General features: G+C 35.2%; 1 protein-coding gene across 3 annotated transcripts in view; it reads left to right on the forward strand.

Moving 5' to 3' along the window:
• Positions 1–22,275, forward strand: part of CPNE3 (copine 3) — a 29,322-nt gene extending 7,047 nt beyond the window's left edge. For all 3 annotated transcript variants that reach the window (XM_064390829.1, XM_064390846.1, XM_064390837.1), the window contains 15 exons: positions 2,934–3,073; positions 3,735–3,914; positions 5,071–5,145; positions 5,575–5,646; positions 6,431–6,514; positions 8,119–8,208; positions 11,505–11,603; positions 12,738–12,824; positions 13,395–13,454; positions 14,433–14,566; positions 14,974–15,028; positions 15,130–15,181; positions 15,829–15,962; positions 18,012–18,248; positions 19,389–22,275. In XM_064390829.1, coding sequence (XP_064246899.1) covers positions 2,942–3,073; positions 3,735–3,914; positions 5,071–5,145; positions 5,575–5,646; positions 6,431–6,514; positions 8,119–8,208; positions 11,505–11,603; positions 12,738–12,824; positions 13,395–13,454; positions 14,433–14,566; positions 14,974–15,028; positions 15,130–15,181; positions 15,829–15,962; positions 18,012–18,248; positions 19,389–19,499 — 1,602 coding nt within the window. In that variant the 5' untranslated portion in view covers positions 2,934–2,941 and the 3' untranslated portion in view covers positions 19,500–22,275. The remainder of the gene's footprint in view (positions 1–2,933; positions 3,074–3,734; positions 3,915–5,070; positions 5,146–5,574; positions 5,647–6,430; positions 6,515–8,118; positions 8,209–11,504; positions 11,604–12,737; positions 12,825–13,394; positions 13,455–14,432; positions 14,567–14,973; positions 15,029–15,129; positions 15,182–15,828; positions 15,963–18,011; positions 18,249–19,388) is intronic.
• Positions 22,276–23,804: the final 1,529 nt, after the last annotated feature.

The raw sequence follows: 23,804 nt of genomic DNA on the forward strand, positions 1-23,804 counted from the left end.
CACACATGTGAAGCATGTGTGCCCTCTGCAAATTCTGTAAGGTGTGCAGTGTAGTAAGAGAGGTAACTCTTGTTTATTTACTAAGTTTCACTACCTTAAATACTGCTTGAGATTAATGAGACATTACTTTTTCTTGCTAATAATTATTTTACTAACTTTTAACATTAATTATACTGATTTTCAATAACCTTATAATTTGAATAAAATATATCAGTTTTATAGATAAACTTTTTTTTAGTGAAATATAAAAAAATATTTCTGGAAATGTATGTATATTACAGACCTCTTCAACCTATTATACAAATATATATTCCTAATAGTCTCAAAACTTAGAAAAATGCCTTGCATTACTTTTTATCTTGGATTTTTCAAGACTTGAATGGTAAAGATTAAAGGATTGTCTTGTGATTTGTGGAGTTTTGCTCTTTATCTGAATTTTAAGTGTCCTCCACTTAAATAAATGCATGTTCTTGTTACAAATTGTCTTTTATCTGATATGGACACAATTGTTGCATCTTTAAAGAGCATTTGCATTTCAGGGAAGGGAATCAGCCTTTTTATTCTTCCCTTCTCTATGCTAAAGTATGCATTTTGCACAGCACCTCTTTCTTAATCTTCTCTTTTCCTGCATTAAATTCATAGTGGGAAAGTTGGTGACATGGAAGAGGAGAGGAAATAACAGAATTGATGTGTTCATTTGAGAAAGTACTTGAGTTGTACAAGTGTGAGTACACACACACACAAAGAGGAAAAAGATGACCATATTTTTAGGTTGGCTCGATGCTATCCATTTACAAGTGATTTTGGAAATATTAACTTGACAAAAGAAATGGGTGCTTTCAAGAACTCTTAATAATGAGGAGTTTCAGACAAGTTAAAGCAAGAAAATTTTGACTGGTTTGAGAATTCAAATTTAAATTCTGTTGCATTTCATGCAAACCCTTTCTGCTTGCTGTTGCAGCATCAGTGGGAGTTAGAGCATCATTTTGTCAGCAGAAAGTTGTTTTTCTGAAAACTCATTAAGGAGTCATGCACTGGTCTGCACTGGATTCTGTGGGAAAGGCACTGAGTGTTAATGAGCTTGGTCTGGCAGCCAGGAAAGCAATAGGGAGTGGAAAATACCAGTATAAAAAGGGAACCAGGAATAAAGGGACAGACTGCTTTCAAGAGGTGTGCTTTCTAAGCCTAAAAACCATTGGTCTAAAAATTATTTTAGTCCTTAAACCTTCACTCTTTTCCCTCAAGGTGAATGAATTAAACTTTGTGAAAGTCATGGGAACAAAAAGATACTCAAAGAAAAACTCACATATAGGTGTATGGGAGGTGAATGAGGATTTCTATGAATCTGACATGCTTCTTAAAATAAGTACATGCATTTTTGAGTGTTTCTTTTACAGATAATTTATACGTACTTCAGTCTCCAAAAGGTCCATCACTGCACTGAGATAGCAAAATGGAGATGAGACAACATGTGAATTATGCCCTATTGTAATAGAAGAAGCATGAGGAAAATTCCCTCAGACCCCACAATGTTTTCTTTCTCCTATTTTGACTGGTTTGAGAATTCAAATTTAAATTCTGTTGTTTTTTCTTTGTCTTTTCCATGTTCCTTTTCCTTTTTGCCTCAAAAATTCCTTTCCATGAGAAGTCTTACAAATAACAGTGAAAAGAATAGAGCTGGGTTGGGTTAAGTACAGTTTCATATTCAAATACTAATACTTATGTTGCTAGTGAGCTGACCAGAGAGAAGCAAATGCCTTTCCTTCTGCCTTGTTCTCTCCAGTGTCTCATGCACTTTTAAGATAAATTAATCCAGGGGAATACTTCAGCTAGACTGTGGGTTTATTGGAGAGAAGACAAACCTGAAACTAAAGAAGCTTGGGAGCTTCTAGGGTAGGGTACTTGTGGAAAGATTTGGAAGTTTTAGTCTCTGAGTCAAGGACGATTGTACTGTAGAGGTTTAATTCCCTAAGAGTTGTTAGAAATTATCAACTCTATCCTTGAAGTGTATAATTATTGAGATTTTTTAAATATATATGTCTATAGAAAATAATCTGGTGCTCAGACCTTGTTGGGCTTGCAAATGCATGTTATGCCAGTGTGGGATTCTGTCATGGTTTGACCCTGGCACAATGCCAGGGCCCCCATGAAAGGTGTATTCCAAAATGGATTCATAACTGATAATCAGATTGTTTCTGTAGGTTTGTAATATGTGTTGGTCTCAGTGGACGTTGTCCAGTGGACAGTGATGGAGGTACTTAAAGAGAAAATGTAAAGATGCTTTCAGTTATTCTTTTTTTTTTTAATGGCTCTTCAGAAAGAGCAGTTCCCCCAATATCTCAGTTATTACTTGACTTCAAAGTATTTGTCCTTATTGTTAAAATTTGTAGGGTTTTTTTAGATTTACTAAAGCAAGATAACCTCTTTCCTGCTTTTCCAATTCTGTCATGCTTATGGTTTCAGCATTTTGTTACAAAAGCTTGGTAGAGGAGTATATAATACATGTTTTCCTTATTCACAGAATTCTTAATAATATGTACATTATAAGATACTGGCATTCATGTGGGCTTTTGGATTTCATTTAAAGCTTCTGAAGTTTTATTGTCAGCAATTCAAACCACTGTGCCTCCTTTGAGGTATATCCCATTTTTCATTTGGCTCCTCAAGCATTCTCAGAAACTGATCTTGTTATTTATGTGCTGATTTTGAAGTAAATTTTTTATACCTGTGTGGAAAAGGCAAGAATGTGACAGTAATAATACTATAATAATGTTAGTACATGAAAAATTGTGAAATTTGCATTTGTAACCTCAAATAATCACTTTTGACGCACTAACACTTTTTGTGATCTCTTAGGGAGTTAATGCATTGTGACAATCATATTGTTTGCTTTTTAGTCCATGTTAATGTTGTTTTCTGTTGCTGCTTTCAAGTGTTAAAAATGGCGGCACAGTGTGTGACAAAGGTGGAGCTGACTATTGCCTGCACCAATCTCTTGGATAAAGATGTTGGTTCCAAGTCAGACCCTCTGTGTGTGCTTCTCCAGAACACAAGTGGCCAGCAGTGGTATGAGGTACAGCCTGATGCTTCTCACAAATCTGCTAAAAAACCATTCTGACTTGTTGGGCCTTTTAAAACACTACAGCATATGGTTTCATTAAAATATTTTAATTTTGTACCAACACTTTTGAATAGTTTTTATTAGATTATATCCCTAATAGTGTAGTGGGTTTGTATGTTTCCTTTAAATAAAAACCAACCTATGTCAAACCACAACTAATAATTACATGGGTAGCACATGAATAATCATTTGCTATTAAATACGTACAACTGTCTGATTTTTAGCACTGCTCCCCAGCCATATGTGGGCCAACAGAAGAAGCCTTCTAAGTGCTTTAATGTGCTTTCATAAATATAGTACTCCAAAACTAGGGTCTCATCCTGGATTTGATAATACAGGATTTTATGTTGGTCTTCCCTGTGCAGGAATAGGTCCCACCTTAGAGGGAGTGATAAAAAATAGGTCAAGCATCCCTAGCTTAGAGCAGTGGATTTTGAAATATGATGTGCATATATAATATTTTGTAATATAACTTATATTTGGTGAAAGGTTTATGGGAAGAGACTCCTTTGTACTTTAAGAACTTTTGAATATATTTAATAATAGGGTATTTGATTTGCTTGCTTGTGTAGTTTGAGAAATACCACATGAAGTGGTATCTTTCTAATTTCAGGTTGATCGCACAGAAAGAGTTAAGAATTGCTTGAACCCGAAGTTTGCCAAGAAATTCTTAATTGATTATTATTTTGAGCTTGTTCAGAATCTTAAGTTTGGAATATATGACATTGATAACAAAACCTATGATCTGAGTGATGATGACTTCTTAGGAGAATTAGAATGTACGCTGGGACAGGTAAGCATGCAGATGATTTCCCTTACAATTAAGTTACTGAAAATCATTAGCCACTTTTACCTTGAATTTATCACTATGTTCTTGTGTAGTTGGAGTACTCTGAAGTTGAATAGGATGCTCTTCATTTGTTTTTTTCAAGCCTCAGTTCAGTCCATATGCATTTTATTTGCAAAAGGTCTTGAGATGATGCCCTGAAATGTGCTCTAGGATGGTGACTGTTGGATTGCTATCTAAAAGGAAATGGGCTGTCAATGAGCACAAAGTTGTAGTAATTGCTATTTATTTACTCTAATACTCAAATTCCTATTTTTATGCTCTTGAAAAAGAGAATCAGTGTAGAACAATGTATGAGTGCTCACAAGTGCCATGTAATCTGCTTTCCACTCAATGCAAGCAATGATCCTAGTTCTGCCAGCTGTAGATTTACTTCTATTTCCCACTCATATTCTGCTATTGATGCTATTACAATTGGGCAACTTCTTTTTAACTTGTTCTTTTGGATAGATCCTTCAAAGGCACTTCTCAGAAGAATTGTCTTGGGATTTTTCCTGCCCTGTGTCTTAAGCATTTATCCTTATAATGCACTTAAAATAAAGAGGCATTGTGAACTGAAATTCAATGTCAATTAAAAAATAATAATTCATTCTTATGGTAAAGAAGGAGTAGACACACTTCTGAGGAAGCATTGCCTGAATAGGGTAAAATAAAATCAGCTGGAAACTGTGCAGGGGAAGGCTGATGATTTTTTTCAGTGACAGACTTGGTGTTTATAAATCTATTTGCTGAATCCATTTATGAAATATGCCTTGAATGTATTTTAAATGTATGTATGGAGGACTTAAAGAACAATCTGAAATTGGAACCTAAGGTATTATCTTTGTTCATGAATGTGTGTCATGTGACTACAAAACATTTTAGTGCTTATTACTCCTGAAGCTCTGCATATGTTCATCTGCATGTGTGTTTTAAAATTTTGAAGTGAATAAGATACTACCTATTTATTTATTTATAGAAGATAAATAAGTAAATGTAATGCTATCATCTTCACAAAAAAGGGAAATTACTAAAATGAAATACCTCACTAACTCATTTAATTCCCCTCAAAATCTATTAAATTGTGTTAATAATGCTTGATACTCAAATTTTGTCTTGGCAGATAGTTTCTAGCAAGACTCTAACGAAACCATTAGTACTTAAAAATGGCAAACCTGCTGGAAGAGGAAGCATTACGGTAAGAGAGTTAAGAAATAAATGTCTTCAGAGGTCATCCTTAATTGTTTCTGGGTTTTATTTTTAGTTAGCGGCTTGAATGCAGTGAATGTATTCTATAGTGCTGTAAAGCATATTTTTTTCCTCCCCTAATCTATCTTTGTCATCCCATAGCCTCATTATAAGTCTCATTGCAAACATCATTAGAGCATCCAATGGGTTACTGTTTGGGGCATATCTTTGTCAGTGCCATCATTTATGGTAAATAGATGGAATGGAATCCCAATGTTAAATCAAATTGTTCCTTTCCTTCCCACACCCCCATTTTTTTAATGCTTTATTTGTGAGAAAACATGGGGGCTTTTTTAATGGACATGTCACAGGATGCTGTGAATATGAGAAAACTGCATAGTTCCTAAATAAAAACTAAGTGTTTTGTTTGCTTACCTAGATTACAGCAGAAGAAGTAAAGGATAACAGGGTGGTTGTATTGGAAATAGAAGCAAGGAAACTGGACAATAAGGTATTTAAGTGATTGCTGTTTCTTTGACAATGTAGTAAAATCAGTGTCTTGTCAAAGCAGGAAATATTTGAGTATTCATTCTCTTTTTTGCTTATAAAATAAAATCCATTAAGATTTTACTTACCCTGCAGCAATCTTACTGCAATTTCTTTTTTAGTGTAACTTCAATGACTGTTTTGAAATGAATTGTAATGTATTTCTAAGTAAGATAAATGCATTTCAGGGGTAGTCCATGAGCAACATGTTCCATTTAAATGTAAATCCTTACATTTATTCATAAATAAAAGGGAGTTTTGGTATATCCATTGGTTTGAATGGCTGTATAAATGGTTGCCCATTACCTCTCTTAAATAAATGGTGAAAAGTGTACTTGGTGTGTATGAATTTTTTATGTTGACTATATGGCTGGCTATAGAGAGTCTTTTAAAAACAAAATTGTTGGAAAAATTGTTTTATTTTTACCTTTTGATTTAATGATACTTTCTTTGAACTGGATTAAATCCTTAGTTTTCTGTCTATCCACTGTAGCACTTGTCAGTATAAGTATTCTTTTCCTTGTACTATCAGGTATTTCCTATGTGGACATTTTTCTTCTAAATTGAAGGACATTCCCCATTTTCTTTTCCTCTTTCACAGGTGGTACTATAATCAGATTTGCATTTCATCATCTAAAGCATTTGCTCCCTGAATTTACTTTTTGTTAATCTAAGTGTGTGTTAACTGGAATTCAATGGTATTCACACTACAGGCTGTTCTGAGATAATTGCATGTTATTTAAATACAGGATTTTTTTGGAAAGTCAGATCCTTATCTGGAATTCCACAAACAGACTGGAGATGGAAACTGGGTGATGGTTCACAGAACAGAGGTAGGATATTTCCAGTTAAGAACAAAGAGGTTAAAGTGATTTAATTTCCAGTGTGTCACAGCACTAGAGATACAATGCCTTACTAAAAGAATTGACTGGCCTGGAGTTGATTTGCAGACTACTTAGGAATTGCATAATCTCTTCCACTGACTTTTCTGGGAGATCTATCTTATTCTCTTTATGCTGATTTTGGTGTATGCCATTCTGTTGGAAAGAAAACACTTTTTTTTCCCTCTTTCAGCAATCTGCAAAAGAAAGCAAATATTTTGAAAAAGAACTGCATACTCAGACAGAGACATTTGCTCAGTTCTACCAAGTGCTGTGGTAGGACTTGGACATTCCTGACTCTGCTGTTCTTAGGAAAGTGTCACCTGGCTGTACCCTTTACTGGTGAAAGTAATGGTGCTAAATGCTTGCTTAGCAAGGGCAAGCCAAGGAGAATGCAGAGTGAGGGAAAACATGCTTGAGCAGCAGCAGCCTTTCACCTAGGAGGAAGTGTAGGGGTCCTGTGACAGCAACTGTCAGGCTGAGTAGTTTCAAAATGTCTCACTGTAGTGGCAGCTCAGGGCCCCATTACAGCTGAGGTGCTGTACCCATAGGAAGTGGTGACTGTATTCATTTTGAAGTATGGAGGTTGAAGAACTATAAGGTTTTTTTTTGTCAGACTTACAGTTTCTCTTATGAGGTGATTCTTCTGCTTAAGGTGCATCTTTTCTTTTATGATTTCAGTCATCAACTTTTGGAATAAATCCAGAATTTGTTGTTTCAGCCTAGAAATGTCTAGTGGATTAGTTCTTTATGTCACTGGTTCAAAAAAACTCCTTTTTTTTTTACTAACCACTGTTTTTATTAGTTTCATTTTCAACAGAGATTTTTCTCAGCACTCCTACAGTGTTGGAAGTATTACTATTGTTAGGTGTTATTAATTAAGTAGTACATATTATGTGTAGTTTAGTATACTTTTCTGAGATCATTATTTGGTGTATTGGGTATATTTATAGATGACAGTTGGCAAATCTTGAAGATCTTTCAGTATTATTTGTAAATAACACTTTAGTGTTTAACTTGAGAGGCCTTTTATCTTCATGCATGTTTTTACTTTACTACACCGTGAATTTCTTGAGGGTATATTTCCATAAATGACATTTTAGAATAAATAATATGTGGGAGTGAGTTGTAATCGCTCAAGCACTGATATATTCAGAAATTTCAATGTAATATTTTTCCACACGTTTTTGGTAATGCTCGCCTTTATGTATGTATGTATAGATGTGTGCTTATTAAAAGAAAGCAACCAGTATCTTATTTCGGTAATGACAAATTTAACTTTTTACAGTGCAGTAGCTGAAGGATATAAGGATATATTTTGATAGTGAAGTCTAGCAAAATATGGAGCTGAAAGAGACCATCTCTTTTTGAACAATGGCATGTTAAGAATAGTTTATGTCCTATGTATTGGGATTTGGAGTGCATTGACAGTAGCATTAGTCAATTGTTTTTTGCATATAAAAATCATGGCATGAAGGTATGACCCATTTAGATGTCTGCTTTCTGGCCCTGTGAACAATGATGTTCTGCCTTTTTTTTTTTTTTTTTCCCAACAGGTTATTAAAAACAACCTGAATCCTGTTTGGAGGCCCTTTAAAATCTCTCTCAATTCTCTGTGTTATAGTGACATGGATAAGCCAATCAAGGTAAGGTATATTAAATGTATGTATAAATTAATGCATTAAAAGTTAAAATATGTAAAAAGGGGAAGATGTGTTATTCTAGTTACTGCAGGTTTTTTGTTTCAAATTTAAGTATTTGAAAGTATTAGGTTTCCTATTTGAAAGGCACAGATACGTGTTTTAGGGGAAAACAGGAAAACACTGCACATTTGTGATGTATTGTGTGGTAGAAGCTGGTCTTTGAAAGTCTGGGAAACCAGCTGAACACAAGTATCTTTGAAATGTCCAGTGCAGTTTCTTATTTTTATTGTACAATTCTAGCATGGCATCAGGCAATACTGGTGGTGTTAAAGATACTGCGCAGTGAAAGAAGCATGTTAAAGTCTAGAATATGCTTTGTTTTATGGGATGGATCTCGTAATGCTTTGTTACTGGTGCAACAGGTAACATTAATGAAATTTTTTATATACTGTCTGATAAAATAAGTTACACTTAATATACTAGATATACAGATATGGGTCAGATACAACTTTTTCTCTTCATGTCAAACTGAATTTTCTGTCAGAAAGTTAATTAAACCTGTGAAGTAATAGTTCTACCAGGGCTTTAATGTTTTCTATTTTCCAATTTTATCTTGAATAAATTGTGTTTAACTTCTGAATATTTTTCTTCAGGAATGCCCTTTAGGGGTGGAACTGAAGCTCAACAGCCAATCAAAATGCCATTTATATGCTATTATGATCACGTTAGAAACCTGGTATTTTAGCATTTGAAAAAGAAACCAGAAAACCCAAATGCAGCAACCTGCTATATTTGATGTTCTTCCTCTGGGAAGGAAAACTTAGAGCATGATTTGTATGTAATGGGTATTAGTCATATGACTTGAGGCAGTCCTGGAAAATCCTTAACAGCCACAGGGATCTGGGTGTTACCAGCACCTGGATGGATTTAAATACATATTTATAGAGGAGACAAACAACTTTACAAGCCCAGAACCTTCTTCCCTTGCTGCTTCTATGTTTTTTCCATCTCTTTCCTTTCTGCTTCCCTTGTCCTCAGTACAGCTGCAACAGCTCTTACGTCTCCATATACTATAAAGATATTTATCCTTTTCAGTAAACAGCCATACTAAAGCTATAGACCATTGATCTGAATGTATCTTTGAAGAGTTATTCTCTGCTCTATCATCATTTTAATAAAGTCTTTTCTTTGAAATCTTACCTTATAAGTATAGGTTTATATCCAGAGGAAATAGACTTTACTTGGAATACTTATAGACTTGCAGACAGGCAGTTTGATTATGCCTTAGCTTAGAAATGCAGGACCTATGACTTCAAACATTAAAATGCAGGCAGGATTGTATTATGGAATGCTATTGAAGGATTAAACAATGCTTTTAACACTTTTATATGCACACGGTTGCATGTGTAATGGGCTGCTTGGCATAGTAAGTAAAACCAGCAATTTTTCTATGAGTGACTTCTCACCTCTTTAATGGCTTAGTTTGTGTACGTCCAGCAGTGCACAAACCAAGTTGATTCTTCACCTTTTGGATCCATTGTTATGTTCCATGTGAGTGTGTTTGCAGTCAGTGAAGTTTTCCTGTGTCTCAAATGTAAGCCTTTCATCTGGAGCAGGCATGCCTGATTCTGCTGGGAAAAATATGTTAGATCACATTGTTCCCTATTGCTATTGCATGTCCAGGAGGGCATATATGAAAAAAAAGGAAATGCTTCTCTCTTGTCTGGAATATTAGAAATTGGCTTAAATGGGTCAAAGATGTCACACAAGACAAATTTTTGTGTCTTTGAAATTAAAAGAAGATACATCTACTAACTGTGCTAACAGGTATCAGAACTATTGGATCAGGAAATATGTTGAGTTTTAAATTTCAGCTACTGAAGCACTTTGCTGAGTATTTGATTGGCATAATTTATGGCATTCAGAAGAATTTACATAGCATCTGCCATGAACATTAATTAGCCTGTTGGTTCTTTGGCTGCTTGCATAATTTAAGATGCTGTTCAGTGCATGTGCATGCATTTTTTTATTTATTAGTGAATTCAAAATGTTGTAGTAGTGCAAACTGCAAGATAGAGGTATGTTCTGTGCAGTAGAACTCCCAATCTACACATCATGTTTTGTACTTCAATATTCCTGCTTGTTTTAAGAAACTTAATTTCTTTCGGAAGCTCGAGTGTATGTTGAAGTTGTTTGTTTTGCTTTTTTATTTCTTACTGAAATGCTCAAGTAATCAGTTAAATTGATTATTGAATGTAAGGTACAATATTTTTAGACTTGAAAATGGACATGCAAATAGCTGTGTACTTTAAGCCATACAAACTCCAAACATTTTTCTTGAAGTTTGCATTTTGATTCCAAGTAATGTGGGATGCCTACTTGACGCTTGATTTATTATAGTTTTTATTTATCATCATCAGTATTAAATTATTTTAGTATGTTTTTATGTGGTTTGATTAAGTTAGCTATCATATCTGTGTTGCTGAACTGAAATAAAATGTCAAAAGTGGATGCAATTAACATAAGCTTTTATAGATAAATAACCAGTTTTTCATATAGAAAGACAGTTTGGTCATGTTTTCAAAGAGAAGAAAAAAAAAGTGGTTTTCACTCCTGCCTTCTTTGGTGGATTGGGCTGTTAAAAGAGTGCATTGATTAAATAATAAAGCTTATCATCAAACTCTCACTATAGGAAAAGAGATTTTTAATTGACATTCAGATCCATGAAGTGTAGATCATAGTTTAACAGATCCACTGTTTAAATTTGCTAATCTTAAAAAATAAAAATTCAAATATTGTTTCTAGCTTTAGGGCTGAACCTTCATATGCTTATGAGTTCTGTGTTATTTTGACGATTAATGAAGTAATATAAAAGTGTTGCTAAAACTCTTGTGATTGTTTACATAACTGATTTACTAAATTTTTAGCTGGATGCTCAGATTCATGATCAATATAAAAACCCCTATGCTGTTTTCCTACTCTTCCCAACACCCCATAACTCTCAAAACATACTTCAATATAATCGATGTTACTTGCTCATGTAAGACCTGACACTACTTAGTATTCTCATCTGTCCTTCACTTGAGTAGAAGACTAGATTCAAAACTGAATGTATTGGCTTCTACCCAATTTTAATCTGTTTTAAGTGCAACCCTATGCAGTTCCAAGGCTTCAATGCAGGAAAAACTCTGTGATATAAAAGATACAGGAATGTTTGGGATGTTCAGATTTGCCATTTCAGTGTTCATTGTTTTGTAGGGCCATTTCTGATACTAACACTAAGTAATGCTGCATTTTAGGTTGAGTGCTATGACTATGATGGTGATGGGTCTCATGATCTCATAGGAAGTTTTCAAACGACAATGTCACAACTGAAGGAAGCATCTCGGTTATCACCTGTAAGTTACACAGTCTAAGCTGCCTGTGTGTTCTTGATAAGCTGTTTTATTCATATTGTAGCAAAACCTAGGTCACCTGGCCACAGGTGACCTCCAAGCTGGGCTAGGCTACACCTTGACATTGCCAATGTAGTTGAGGCTGAAACAGCATTTGCATTGTTCATCCATTTTCCTAGGATTAATGTCTTGGTTACAGTTATTATTATTATGTATCATCAACACACAAAAAAAATTCACTGATCATAAAAATACAGAAATAAAACCCCCTGGATTGTCAAAAGACAGAATGCAGCACAAATTTAACTACAGTTAAAAGACCAAAGCTTGTAATATTTTTTCAAATATTATTTAATCCTTTATTTTAAAATGTGGCACTTATTTACTATTATGTATACTTCAGTGAATATGAGAAAATTCACTATTTATGCCACTGCACAAAAATGCAGCTATGTTACATTAGGTGGCTTTTTTCTAAAGTGATAGTACCCATCCTGATCTTAGGAACTATAACAGTTTCCATACCTTTTAATAGGCAGGGTTTCCATATAGAAGACAAAAGTTGACATAGTAAACATAACATAAAAGTATTTGTTTTATGGATATCTGTGTTATCAAGATGTTTTACCATATTTTTCTTTAGTCCTGTAAAACCTCCAGAACTATTTCTGCATTTAAAATGCTGGGATCTATATACAAGAGTGCATGTTTGTACTTTGCTAATATTTTGAGTGTTGTATTTATACTAAATAATAAAAATAATAATAATTCCAGCCATAGCTTCTGGAAACACTGATGTCTTGTTTGAATTGCTATGTCTTTATCAAAAAGAAAGCTTTAAGCAAAAAGAAAGCAGAATCCTCAGAGAGAGAATGGTACAGAATTTCTTTCTTTGTTTGAAATACATTTGTCAAAACAAATGTGTTTGTAGACTTCTGGGTAAGAGAGGATTTCTGTCTTGAGAATATGTTTTTTTGTTGCTGTTATTGGGCAGGCTGGGTTTAATTTTGCAAGATTATGAAATGAGCTTCATTTTTAATATAAGCCCAAAGTATCAGTCTTGAAATAAAAGATTATTAAACTTGTTGCATAAATGATGTTATAATATTTTTGTTGGATTTGTTTGCATTCATGCAGGTTGAATTTGAGTGCATCAATGAAAAGAAAAGACAGAAGAAAAAGAACTATAAAAACTCTGGCATTGTGAGCGTTAAGCATTGTGAGGTCAGTAATATATTCTGGATAGTTCTGGTTTTAAGTGTTAAGGCATAACAACTCTCATTTAGTAGATCTTCATGCTCAAACTGTACGAAACTTTAAAATGTCTGTAAGTTCCATACACAGTAAATATTTAAGGGACTCTGATTCATACAAGAAGACAAATTGAGAGCTGAATTATATACTTGTCCTCCCCTGTCTCTTCACTTTCTGTTGGAGAGAAAGGTCACTTACCGATTTAAGAAATTTCTGAACCACTGCATTTCCCAACTCACTGTTTTATGACAAAGTAAAAAGCTTTGTCATAATGTGTTATTTTATAAATGGAAGTTGTTTTGGAGCAGCTTTGGTGTCTGTCTGTAGTTTTGTTAAAGGTCTGATTCTGATGCACTGACTGTATGGTGGCATGTGTTGCAAATATCCTGGTTGCAGTGGGTGGGTGGGATAGCTCTAGGGCAAAACTAATGATTTTAATGGGTAAAGACAACATATTTGGAACCTTAGAAGTTGCTAAAATAATATTAGCTGCATTTTCTCCTGTTGCAAAACACCAAATTCTCTGTCTTCTCTTTTTAGATAATTGTAGAATGCTCATTCCTTGATTACATCATGGGTGGGTGTCAGCTGAATTTCACCGTAAGTTAAATCATTTATATGAATACTGTTTGAGTTTTGTAGGAAATTAAAGTATAGAATTGATTGGCTGTGCACTTTATTTGATTATTGAATTATTTTTTCTTGTCCACTTCGTTTTTGTTCTGTAGCATGGAGCAGGAAGCTGTTTTGCCAGAGTGCTTCTAGTCTGTTCAGAAACAAACAGTCTTTACTGTCAGCAAAAGGTTCTGAACCTCTGGTTATGTTCATTAGGAACTAGCTAAGTTGTGTGGATGGAGACCAATGAGAAATTTACTGTTCTTTGGAAGCAACACACAGAGGTCATCATATGGATTAGAACCCTTAAGTTATGTAATTTGTGAACCAAGTGCAGCACAAGTAACAGTATGATGTCTTCACCTTATTAGCAAGCTTCATCACCAAAGCAATGAAGACCTGTTGAAGTCAGAGAAAGACCTCTTTAGGCTTCTGTGGAGCCTGACTAGTTGTACTTCTGAGAAGAAAGGTGTGTGTGTGTGTGACAAGATACAGAATGAAATTAATTTACCAGATTTAGAAGAGCTGTTGTGAATAGTAACTGAAAGTAAACACAGTGAAAACCTGACAGCATGCCCAGAAAAGCTGTAGATGCCCATCTCTGAAAGTGTTCAAGGCCAAGTTGGATGTGGCTTTCCACAACCTCGTCATGTGAAAGCTGTCTCTGCCTATGGCAGGGAGGTTGGAACTAGATGATATTTAAGGCCTCTTCCAAGCCAAACCATTCTGTGATTCAGATGAAAACAAGTTTGGCCCTTCTGGAGAGATGCAGAGCTTTTTAGGGTTTTGTTGTGACATTGTTTGAAGAGTGTTAATATTCCAAGAAACCTGCATCCAAGTGCCTGTTAGATTTGTAGATGTCTTGTTTACTACTCTTTCATGGTTTTCACTTTGGCTTTGCCAGAGATAAAAAGCATAATTTAACCTTTGAGAGCAATGAGATATAAATGCTGCATTTGACAGGTGGGGATAGATTTTACAGGCTCCAATGGAGACCCTCGCTCTCCGGATTCTCTGCATTACCTCAGCCCTAATGGAGTTAATGAATACCTAACAGCCATTTGGTCTGTCGGGATGGTCATTCAGGATTATGATACGTAAGTGTTTGATTTTTATTTGGATCCTTTTTTTAGATATGTATAGACACTTGCAGTAGCTTTTTAAACCAGTGTTGAAGATGTCTGCAGATATACTGGAATGGAACTTCTGTGCTAAGTTATAGAACTAAAATACCATCATATATAAGTTTGTGTTTATTACAGACAAGCAGGGCTTTTCATAATTGATGAAAAGAGCAGCACTGATTTAAATATATGCTTGCTTTCTTGCCAGTTTGGTTAAAAACTAGTTTTGGTCCCAGAAACAATTACAGTGGGAAACTTCCATTTAATTTAGCCTCTTAAATAGCGTTTTTAATGATGAAGAGCAGCACTGATAACTACTGAACTACAGCAGCTTTTAACAGAGGACATTGACTTTGTTTTCTTTAAAATTGCTTCTTTAGAGATAAGATGTTTCCAGCCTTTGGATTTGGTGCACAAATTCCTCCTTCCTTTCAGGTAATGGAATGTGTAAATGTAGTACCTAAGACAGCTGAAAGCACTTACTTCAGGAGGAGATTGTATATGGAGTCCTGACTATGTTTTCTGTGTCTTCACAGGTATCCCATGAATTCCCAATAAATTTTAACCCTTCAAACCCATTCTGTAATGGTAAGTCTGAGAAAGTAACATCAGACCTAGAGAGTAAAATGCCTAAGTTGAAGTAATAAAGATGCTTAAAAAGTGAACTGAAACTTGTTGTTCTAAATAAGTAATTAATTTAGTCCTGCAGCAAGAAAAATTTTACAACCAATTTCTTACTTAGGAGAAATACCATTGTATCTGTCTTCTGTAATGGTTTGTTAAAGAGGTGGTTTCAACATCCAGGGCACAGGGCTGGGAACAGTTCTCTTGTGTTGTCAAGACACTTCATGCTACTTCACTTCTGGTGTGGAGTTTTCTGGTTTGAGTGTGGTGCTGCTAGTGCCTGTTCATTGTGGCCTCTCTGATCAGACTACCAACCAACACAAGCTGCCAGGTGAAGAGAACTGCTGTAGTTCAGTTTCACACCCTTGGGCATGGAGTATTTGGCCTGTCTGTTTACACAAGGCAAATGACATCATGTATGTGCCTTAAGCGTTGGTCAAACTGAAAACTTCCATTGCTTGTGAATAATTTGGTTTTTTACCACCATGGTCAGTTTTAAATCTTTGCATCATCACTTCAAGTAACTGATTTAAACAGCTTTAGGAAAATCAGGTGCTTCAAAATATCCTAAATCTGATATGAAAAAAAAATTATCTATTCCTGTTCTCTAGGAATCCAAGGCATTGTTGATGCATATCGAGCCTGTCTTCCCCAAGTGAAGTTATATGGACCAACAAATTTTTCTCCAATTATAAATCATGTGGCAAGATTTGCTGCTGCAGCCACTCAGCAGCAAATGGCATCTGTAAGTTTTTTATGGTACTCTCTGTGTTTCTTTACTTCTTTATTTTCCTTCTTGTTTATAAATACTTTAGTCTCTTTTTAATTTGTAAGTGTATTCATTTGACAGTTGGCCCTTTACCTTGTGAATAAATATTTGTTACTCTTACAACAAGAGAAAAAAAGAGTTGTTTTTTGCAGATTGTATGTTACAGTTCTCTTCATCAATTAACTAAATAAACTCTTCAGATCTGAAATAGAAACTTAAAAGTACACAACACCTCTATGGTATCTTTTGTTCAAAGCTCTTGCAGTGCTATACAGTTGCTCAAGTCTAATTTAGGCCTTTATTTCCAAGAAAGTGATTTAACCTCAGCTGAGAAAAAAATTCAACTAGTCCTTGTTTCACATCAGATGGCTGGGAGAGAGGATTAACTAAAGCAGTGAAGAAATGGATGGTATAGCTCCTGACACCTAGGTACCAACACAGATAGATAACTGTACTATAAAGGTTTAGGTGCTGTATGGGCTGTGCCCTCCTCCATATTAAAATTTTATACATGAGTTGTTGACTCATTAAAAATAGAAATTCTGAAGACCAAGTCTTGATTATCCAGTCATGTCGATAATTCATGGAAGTTCAGAAAATCCTAAATCACTGATGACAGCAAATATTGGTGTATTTGATGTCACTTAAAAAAAAATAAAATTAGCTATTTTTGCATGTCAAACTGTCAGTAGGAACCAATTTGAAAAATGGATTTTCATATACCATGTATAAGGTAATTTAACCTTGGTAGTCTTTCACTAGTAGCTGTAAAAAAAAAGAAAAAAGTATGTATATGGGTGTATGTCTTTGTCTTAGGAAAGGAGTAAACCTCTTGTTGGTTTTTTTTTTTTGTTTGGGTTTTTTTAACTTTTATTTTATGAAGTATGCCTAGCAAGAGATTTATTTTTCCTGCCTGAAAGGATGTATTGAAGATAATTTGCTACCTTGACATTTAATACATATCATGGTCATTTGGGATTGGCTTTTGATTCTGATGCTGGATTTTTCCCAATATGGAGGAAGTATGGAGAAAAGAGAAATAAATCTGATGTGATGTGCTATCCTACTGCAGTTGCTTATAGCTTTCTGTGGTCATAACTGCTTTGTACATGTTCTTGCTGGAGTGGGGGAACAGACTGGCAGAGAGCAGGGAGAAAAGGTGATACCTCAACAGACAAGATTGGGGAAGAACAATTATTTGAAGGCAGATAAAGACAGATGGGAAGGAAAGTAGTGAAGAGAGACTTCTAAGAATACTGGGAGTATCTTTGGGACTTGAATTTATGCTATTCAGTAATCATCTGAAATGAAGTGATGAAAGACTGGAAATTCAAAAAGTTTTTGGTAATTTCCAGACTTGGTATTTCTAGCTCATTTTTGGTGCTCCAATCCAGAACAGAAGCTAGGATGCCAACTTCTTAGAAGCCCCGACCGAACAGTGGAAGCAACTCAGGTGGTACTTAATTAAATTACTGATGTACTACAAAGTAGTCTTAGACACCTTGGTAATTAACTTCATGAAGCAGCTAGAAAACATGATTAAAGGAATTTGGAAAAGGCTGTGTGTTTCAACACTAAAAGGTGTGATTTAGGATTTTCAGAATACAATGAATGAAGTAGTGTTTCATAAAGGTATTGATAGACCAGAAAGGAAAAAAGTACAAGTTTCAAAGGTGTTACCTTTCCCAAAACCTCAGTAAACTGCCTTCTATCCTAGATCAAATACTGGGAAAATAGGTTAACTGTTGGTTTATCTGGGGATTTTGGAGGAAAGAAGGGTGATAGCAGTAGAGTTTTGGATGGTGGCTGTTTATTGATACCTTCTTTTAAAAGATTATGTTGTCCTTACAAGCTTTTTCAGATGAAGCCTGACTACAAATTAGATGTTTGATTGTAAAATTCAGTGAGCACACAAAACATACTAAAGTGACTACACTGTGTAGTCTGTATGTGGGTTTTTCTAAGTGTGCGTACCTAAATGTTTGCTATTTCTTTGTCATAACACAGTGTTTGTTGATTTGACAGCAATACTTTATACTGCTGATCATCACAGATGGTGTGATAACAGACCTTGATCAAACTCGAACTGCCATAGTTAATGCTTCAAGGTTGCCCATGTCCATTATCATTGTTGGTGTGGGAGGAGCAGACTTCGATGCCATGGAATTTCTTGATGGTGACGATGGAGTTCTTAGGTCCTCGTCAGGAGAGCCAGCTGTCAGAGACATTGTCCAATTTGTGCCATTCAGGAAGTTCCAAAATGTAAGTAATCTTACTGATATGCTTAATAAACATTGTAGATGTATGCTGGGCTTGCTAGGATGCCCTACATCTAGTCCTAAGCTTTTGTGATATATCCAGTATGTACTCTTTAGACAAGTCTTTATCAAATGCTGAAAAAACTCTAAACCCTTTAGTTTCTAGTTCCAGCACTGCATTTCTGACTAGTTTCTGCAGCTGAATGACCTTTGTAAAACTCTCTCAGACCTGATTAAATGAATGGATGGGGTTTTTTATATTTTTTAATTTCTGTAAAATACAATAATGTATGTGTAGGCTAATCGAAGTTAAATTTTAAGCGTCACAATGTTGAAAATAGTTGATTTAAATAAGAACCACCAAAATTTCCTCAGAATGGGCAAATAAGATCAATATTTTTATTTCCATCCTAATATATTCTAATTTCGTTTCATGTCTTAGTATTAACTTGTTAATAATACTGCTTACAACTTCTTATTTTGCTTTTACATTTTTACTTTTCATACCAATTCTTTGTTTAATCTCAGAGTAACTCAGGCAAACTGAAAAGGGAAAGAGCAAAATCAATACAGAATATGCTTATCAATTAACGCACTTGGATTAGTTAATCTACTTAACTAGGGTTAATGCTCAGTATAATACTATACATTCAAGTATTATCAGTTTCTAGAAAAAGATTTTTTTTTTTCTTATGGATACTAAGTCTTACAGTAGAAACAGTATCTGCAAAAGAGCTACTCCATATAAATACAGTTATTGTGGGTGAGATTTGGTGCAAAAGATTTCAGATGATTTAGACAAATCCCTGAAGGGTCATCTTAAACAGATAGCTGAAGTCTGATATCTGCACTGTGTATTTCGTGTAACAAAAGGTGTCTTCAGACATGGAAGCTTTGTGCACTCAGCTCCTGTTACTTCAGTGGCACAAGACAGCCATCTGATTTGTCGTAACAGGAGTGAGAAGGTAAAGAAGGTAAAGCTGACAGGGAAGCTTCCATCTGTCTGTCATACAAGGGCACTATGTAAAGTCCTCTGTAAATGTCAGACTTTAAGTTGGCCTTCTAGAGGAGGTGCTTATTGCTTGCCTTAGAATCTTTGTTAGCAGTTGGTGGAAACTAAAGCTTGGTGTTCTTTTTTTATAAGTCTCCCAAAGAAGCTCTGGCTCAGTGTGTCCTGGCAGAAGTCCCTCAGCAAGTGGTGAACTACTTCAGCATGTACAAACTTGAGCCTCCTAAGAATTTTGCTGCAAAATGAATGGGCTGAGCAGAGGAAAGAGTTTGTGCTTGCTTCACTTGCTGTATCTACAGACTTTGGTTCTCGATATAGTTCTGTATACACGTACACATGCCTCTGTATCATAATGTCTATGTAGCTTTTGCCTACAAATCACTTTGCCAAGTGTGCCTTTTAAGGGCCAAAATTGTAATGGTGTTTAAGTTTGATGTTGATTTGAGAGATAGTGCTTACATGGATACATTTGATTTTGAAAAGAGTGGAAAAAGAGTTTCTATTAAGCCACCATAACAAAATTTTGGTATAGGTGTTTCATATTCAGACAAGTGCCATAGAGTGTAAAGGCCCTCCTTGCACAGCTGCTTCCTGTTTGCCACTTCAGTGCCTTTGGGCAATGCCTGGGATTCAGGGCTGTGTGAACATAAGCCAAAGAAGTCATTAAAGTATATATTCTTTTAGAGTCTGCTTTCACTTAAGGTAGTATGGGAATAACTAGGGTGAATCAAGGTAAGCCTCTAACATCTAAGAATAGTACTACTGGCCTATGAGGCTACTACTTTAAAGGCTGTAAGATGTGTTCCAATGTGCAGTGTACTGGAAAATGGAAATTCCAGATTTATTTTGATAGAGGTTCTGTTTTGGGGTTCCATCCCCTTCATAAAACAGTCATGACTATTGATCTTCAAAGTGCTTTTTGTGAAGTTGGAATTCAATTTTTAGTTTACAAGTTTTCTCTGATTTAGAACTGCATATTTTGAGGTAAAGTAAGTTCTCCCAATTACTATTGTATTTACTTTTGTCATATTTTGAATCATGCTTATTTCTATGAACCCACTAATGAAAAGTGCCTGCAAAAAAACCCGATATTCCCTCTTTCTCTCCTTTTGGGAAGACACAAAAAAGTCAAGTCTCTCAAGCCCTAATCCTATAATCATACTGCATTTCTCTAGGGCAAACAATTTCTGCTTTATTTACTTGGGTTGAGTTTTCCCTTCACCTTTTATACCAAGTCTAAGTCATGTGTTTACTTAGTGGACAAATGAAGGTTTCTTGACCTCCAGCTGCATAATGCTTGCTGAGGATCTCTTCCAATCATGTCACTGAATGTAACATAAGTGGAGGGAAAGGTCACATTTATCACTTCTGAAATGCCAATCTTGAACATTAATTTTGCAGTTTCACCTTTGAAGTGGTTTCGAGTTAGACATCCAACTTATCTCATGTGGATGGTCTGGCTGTAGTATGTAAGAACAGAATGGGCTACTGCTAAATTTAGCACACTTGGACACTCAAGATTTCACCAGGTCATAGTGTATTTGACTTTTAGTTGCTAAAGCTGCTTAGTGTGCTTTTATTGGGTTTTTTTTTTTGGTTCTGTTGTTTTGTTTTGGTTTTTTGGGTTTTTTTTAAGTTTTTTTTTTTTTTTGTTGGGGTTTTTTTGGTTTGTTTTTTTGTTTGTTTTGTTTTACATGTATAATCCTGTCAAAAGTCTGAATTCACATTAACATTGATGGATGAAGATAAGAGATTGAGATTATTTTACACAAGACATACCAAATGCTTTGTAGACAGTTGAGAATTATCAATCAATCATAAATGGATATATTATCTCCACTCCATTTTTCTTGGTAGAAGGGGATCCTAAATACTATCAAGTAGTGGAATGTTAAGGAGGAGAGGCTGTTTCATGTTAAGCCAAGCTCTTTCTTTTTGTAAAATGTAATTCATATATTTATATTAAAAAAAAACTGTAATCATCTTTTTATCAGTGTAGTGAAAATCTGTTACTACTTTATGTATAAATTATAATGAAGTGTCATATCAGATATGCAACTCAAAATATTGAGATCAAAGAAGTTACTATAATAAACCTAAATCACACTGCTGCAGATTGAGAGTGTATGATTTTGGAAGAGTAAACTGTTCCATGGCTATCTGCTTCATGTACAGAGAGAATTGGATGCATATTAATGCTTTGTCTGCATTAATTGTAGTGGATGAGTACTACTGATAGGAGTACAGGATACTACTGAAGTTCCTTTGAGCTGTCTGCCAAAAATATAATGCTGTACCTGAGCTGTGTCTTACTAATTGTGTGTTAAGTTGCCATGGAAGTGCATTTAAATGTGTTAGTATGTATTGTTATACTAAGTATCTGCTACATGTAAAAGACAACCTGTTGTTTTGTCTGTATTCTATGCATAAATTCTGGGTTTCTACAGTAGAGGCTTGATTATCTCTTGTTAGAGAATTGCTCCCATGTTCCTCAAGCTTAGGGAGTTAAATGCATATCAGTGACACCTAATTCTCAATGTGCCCTATTCTTTGTAAATTAAATGTTTCAGACAGGACTGTGGCAAGAACTGGTATAACTTAGAGATGTACAGTTAATGCCTGTTGAAAACTCCTAAGGTAGGCTGAAGTGATATTCTGAATGAAGAAGATGCAGCAGATTGTGAGTCAAGGGGAAGGGGAATTACTGTGCTGTTTTGCCATTTTTTGTTTATTTTTACATGTGAAAAATGCACTAATATCTTGCGGGTGACTAAGCAAAATATTGTCCAAGTTTTGTAAAGTGAGTGTGCTCGTAGGTCACTGGCACCACCTTGTGATAAAAGTGATGTATGGCAGCCTTTGTCATCAGATGCTTCTTGCCGTGTATTGGTCATTATATATATATACATATGTACAGCAGAGAGCTCACCTGTAACCAGAATTTTTTACTTTTGTATGTATTTCAGTTCTGATGAAGATAACTGATTTGCAATACCTGTGCATTAAAATGATCATTTCAGTATACTGTTCTGTGATGCTTTTGTATTCAGCATATCCTGTGTAATGCTAAATGCTGCTTTTGTGATTCCTATGGTGAGTATGCCACGGATTTATAACAAGTATAAAAGGGAGAGGAAAAATGCCTTTCCACTTAGTGGTAATGACTGCAGTTTATTCTCCATAAAGCATCTTAAACTGGCTTCTAGCAAGAAGATATTCTGAAACTGGAGAGTTTTAGCTGTGACTTTCATGCTCTGTGCCACATTAGAGTTCTCCCATGCATGTTATTTCATACAATTATTATCAGGTTTTCCAAATTTTTTTTTGCCAGAACAATCTCTACAACTTAGGTAGAGAGGCATAGAGTGATGGTTACTTGTAGTTTTCAAGTACATTATCCTACTCTACCCTTCAGTTTCTTTGCATTCAAGTGTATTCAAGTCTGAGGGACTCAATTAGGACACTAAGATACAGGAGACAGTGTTGCAGTGGAATGTGATACAACACAGAGACAACTGTGATACTGGAAACTGCATCTTCTAAGTGCACCAGAGTAATTCATTCTGCTTCTAAGTGCACCAGAGTAATTCATTCTGCTTCTTCACTAGTCACTTACGTCTTGTAAGATGTAATAAACCCCTTGCTCGTATCATTCTGTCTGGTGAAAACCATACAAATAGTTGCAACTTTGATTTGTGCAGCCTTCTTGTGCCTGCCAACCCTAAGAATGGAGGAATTGTGGGAGGAAGAAAATACCCCAACAATAGAAAAGTAGGACGTTACAGAAAACCAGATGGATGTTATTTATGTGTGGTCACTGTCTTCTGCACTGATACTTCCTCTAGTTTGTTTTGGGTCAAAGGAACTCAAGAGCTGTGCATAACAGTAGTCTTGCAGACAAAACTGTCAAACTTTTCTGCAAACCTGGGCTGTTACAAGCTGTAGCAAAGCAGCAATTTGTGGGAAGCTCTGTCATTGCAGTCTCAGCCTTTACTTTGTAATTTATGTCAGTATGTGATTGATGAACTTGAATGTTCTCTCTGTGGGCATATTTAAAATTACCTGGTAGCATTTCTGTAGGCAGAAGGGAATCGGTTCTTTTCAATGAGAGTGAGCTTTACTCATTCATATAAAAATGTTAAAATATGTAGAATATTTCCCACCTTCCATAATGCTTTGACAATTCTCTCAAAAAAAAAGGATGTGAAACTATGCATTGTAATTCATAGAGTATTATTATTCATAGAAGGTCTCATTCGTGGAACAGTTCAGCAGTATTTCTAATCTTAAGATTTCATTGAGACAGTCCTGGATGTGCAATACATGAATAATTCTTTATGAAACAATTTAAAATTTTCTCCCTCTGTTGTGATGTTGTTTTTCCTTACACATCAAGTAACAAGTTGCATACAAATAAAGATGGTTCTCTCCACAAAGCAGTTGAACCTTCACCTCACTGCTAATGCAGCACAACTTTCTTAAGAGATTATGGTTTTGGTCTCATCAGAGGATTGTGGAATATGCAACATATGGAATTCACTCATCCAGCTT

This window comes from Passer domesticus, chromosome 1, assembly GCF_036417665.1.
Source record: "Passer domesticus isolate bPasDom1 chromosome 1, bPasDom1.hap1, whole genome shotgun sequence".
Taxonomy (NCBI): Eukaryota; Metazoa; Chordata; class Aves; order Passeriformes; family Passeridae; genus Passer; species Passer domesticus.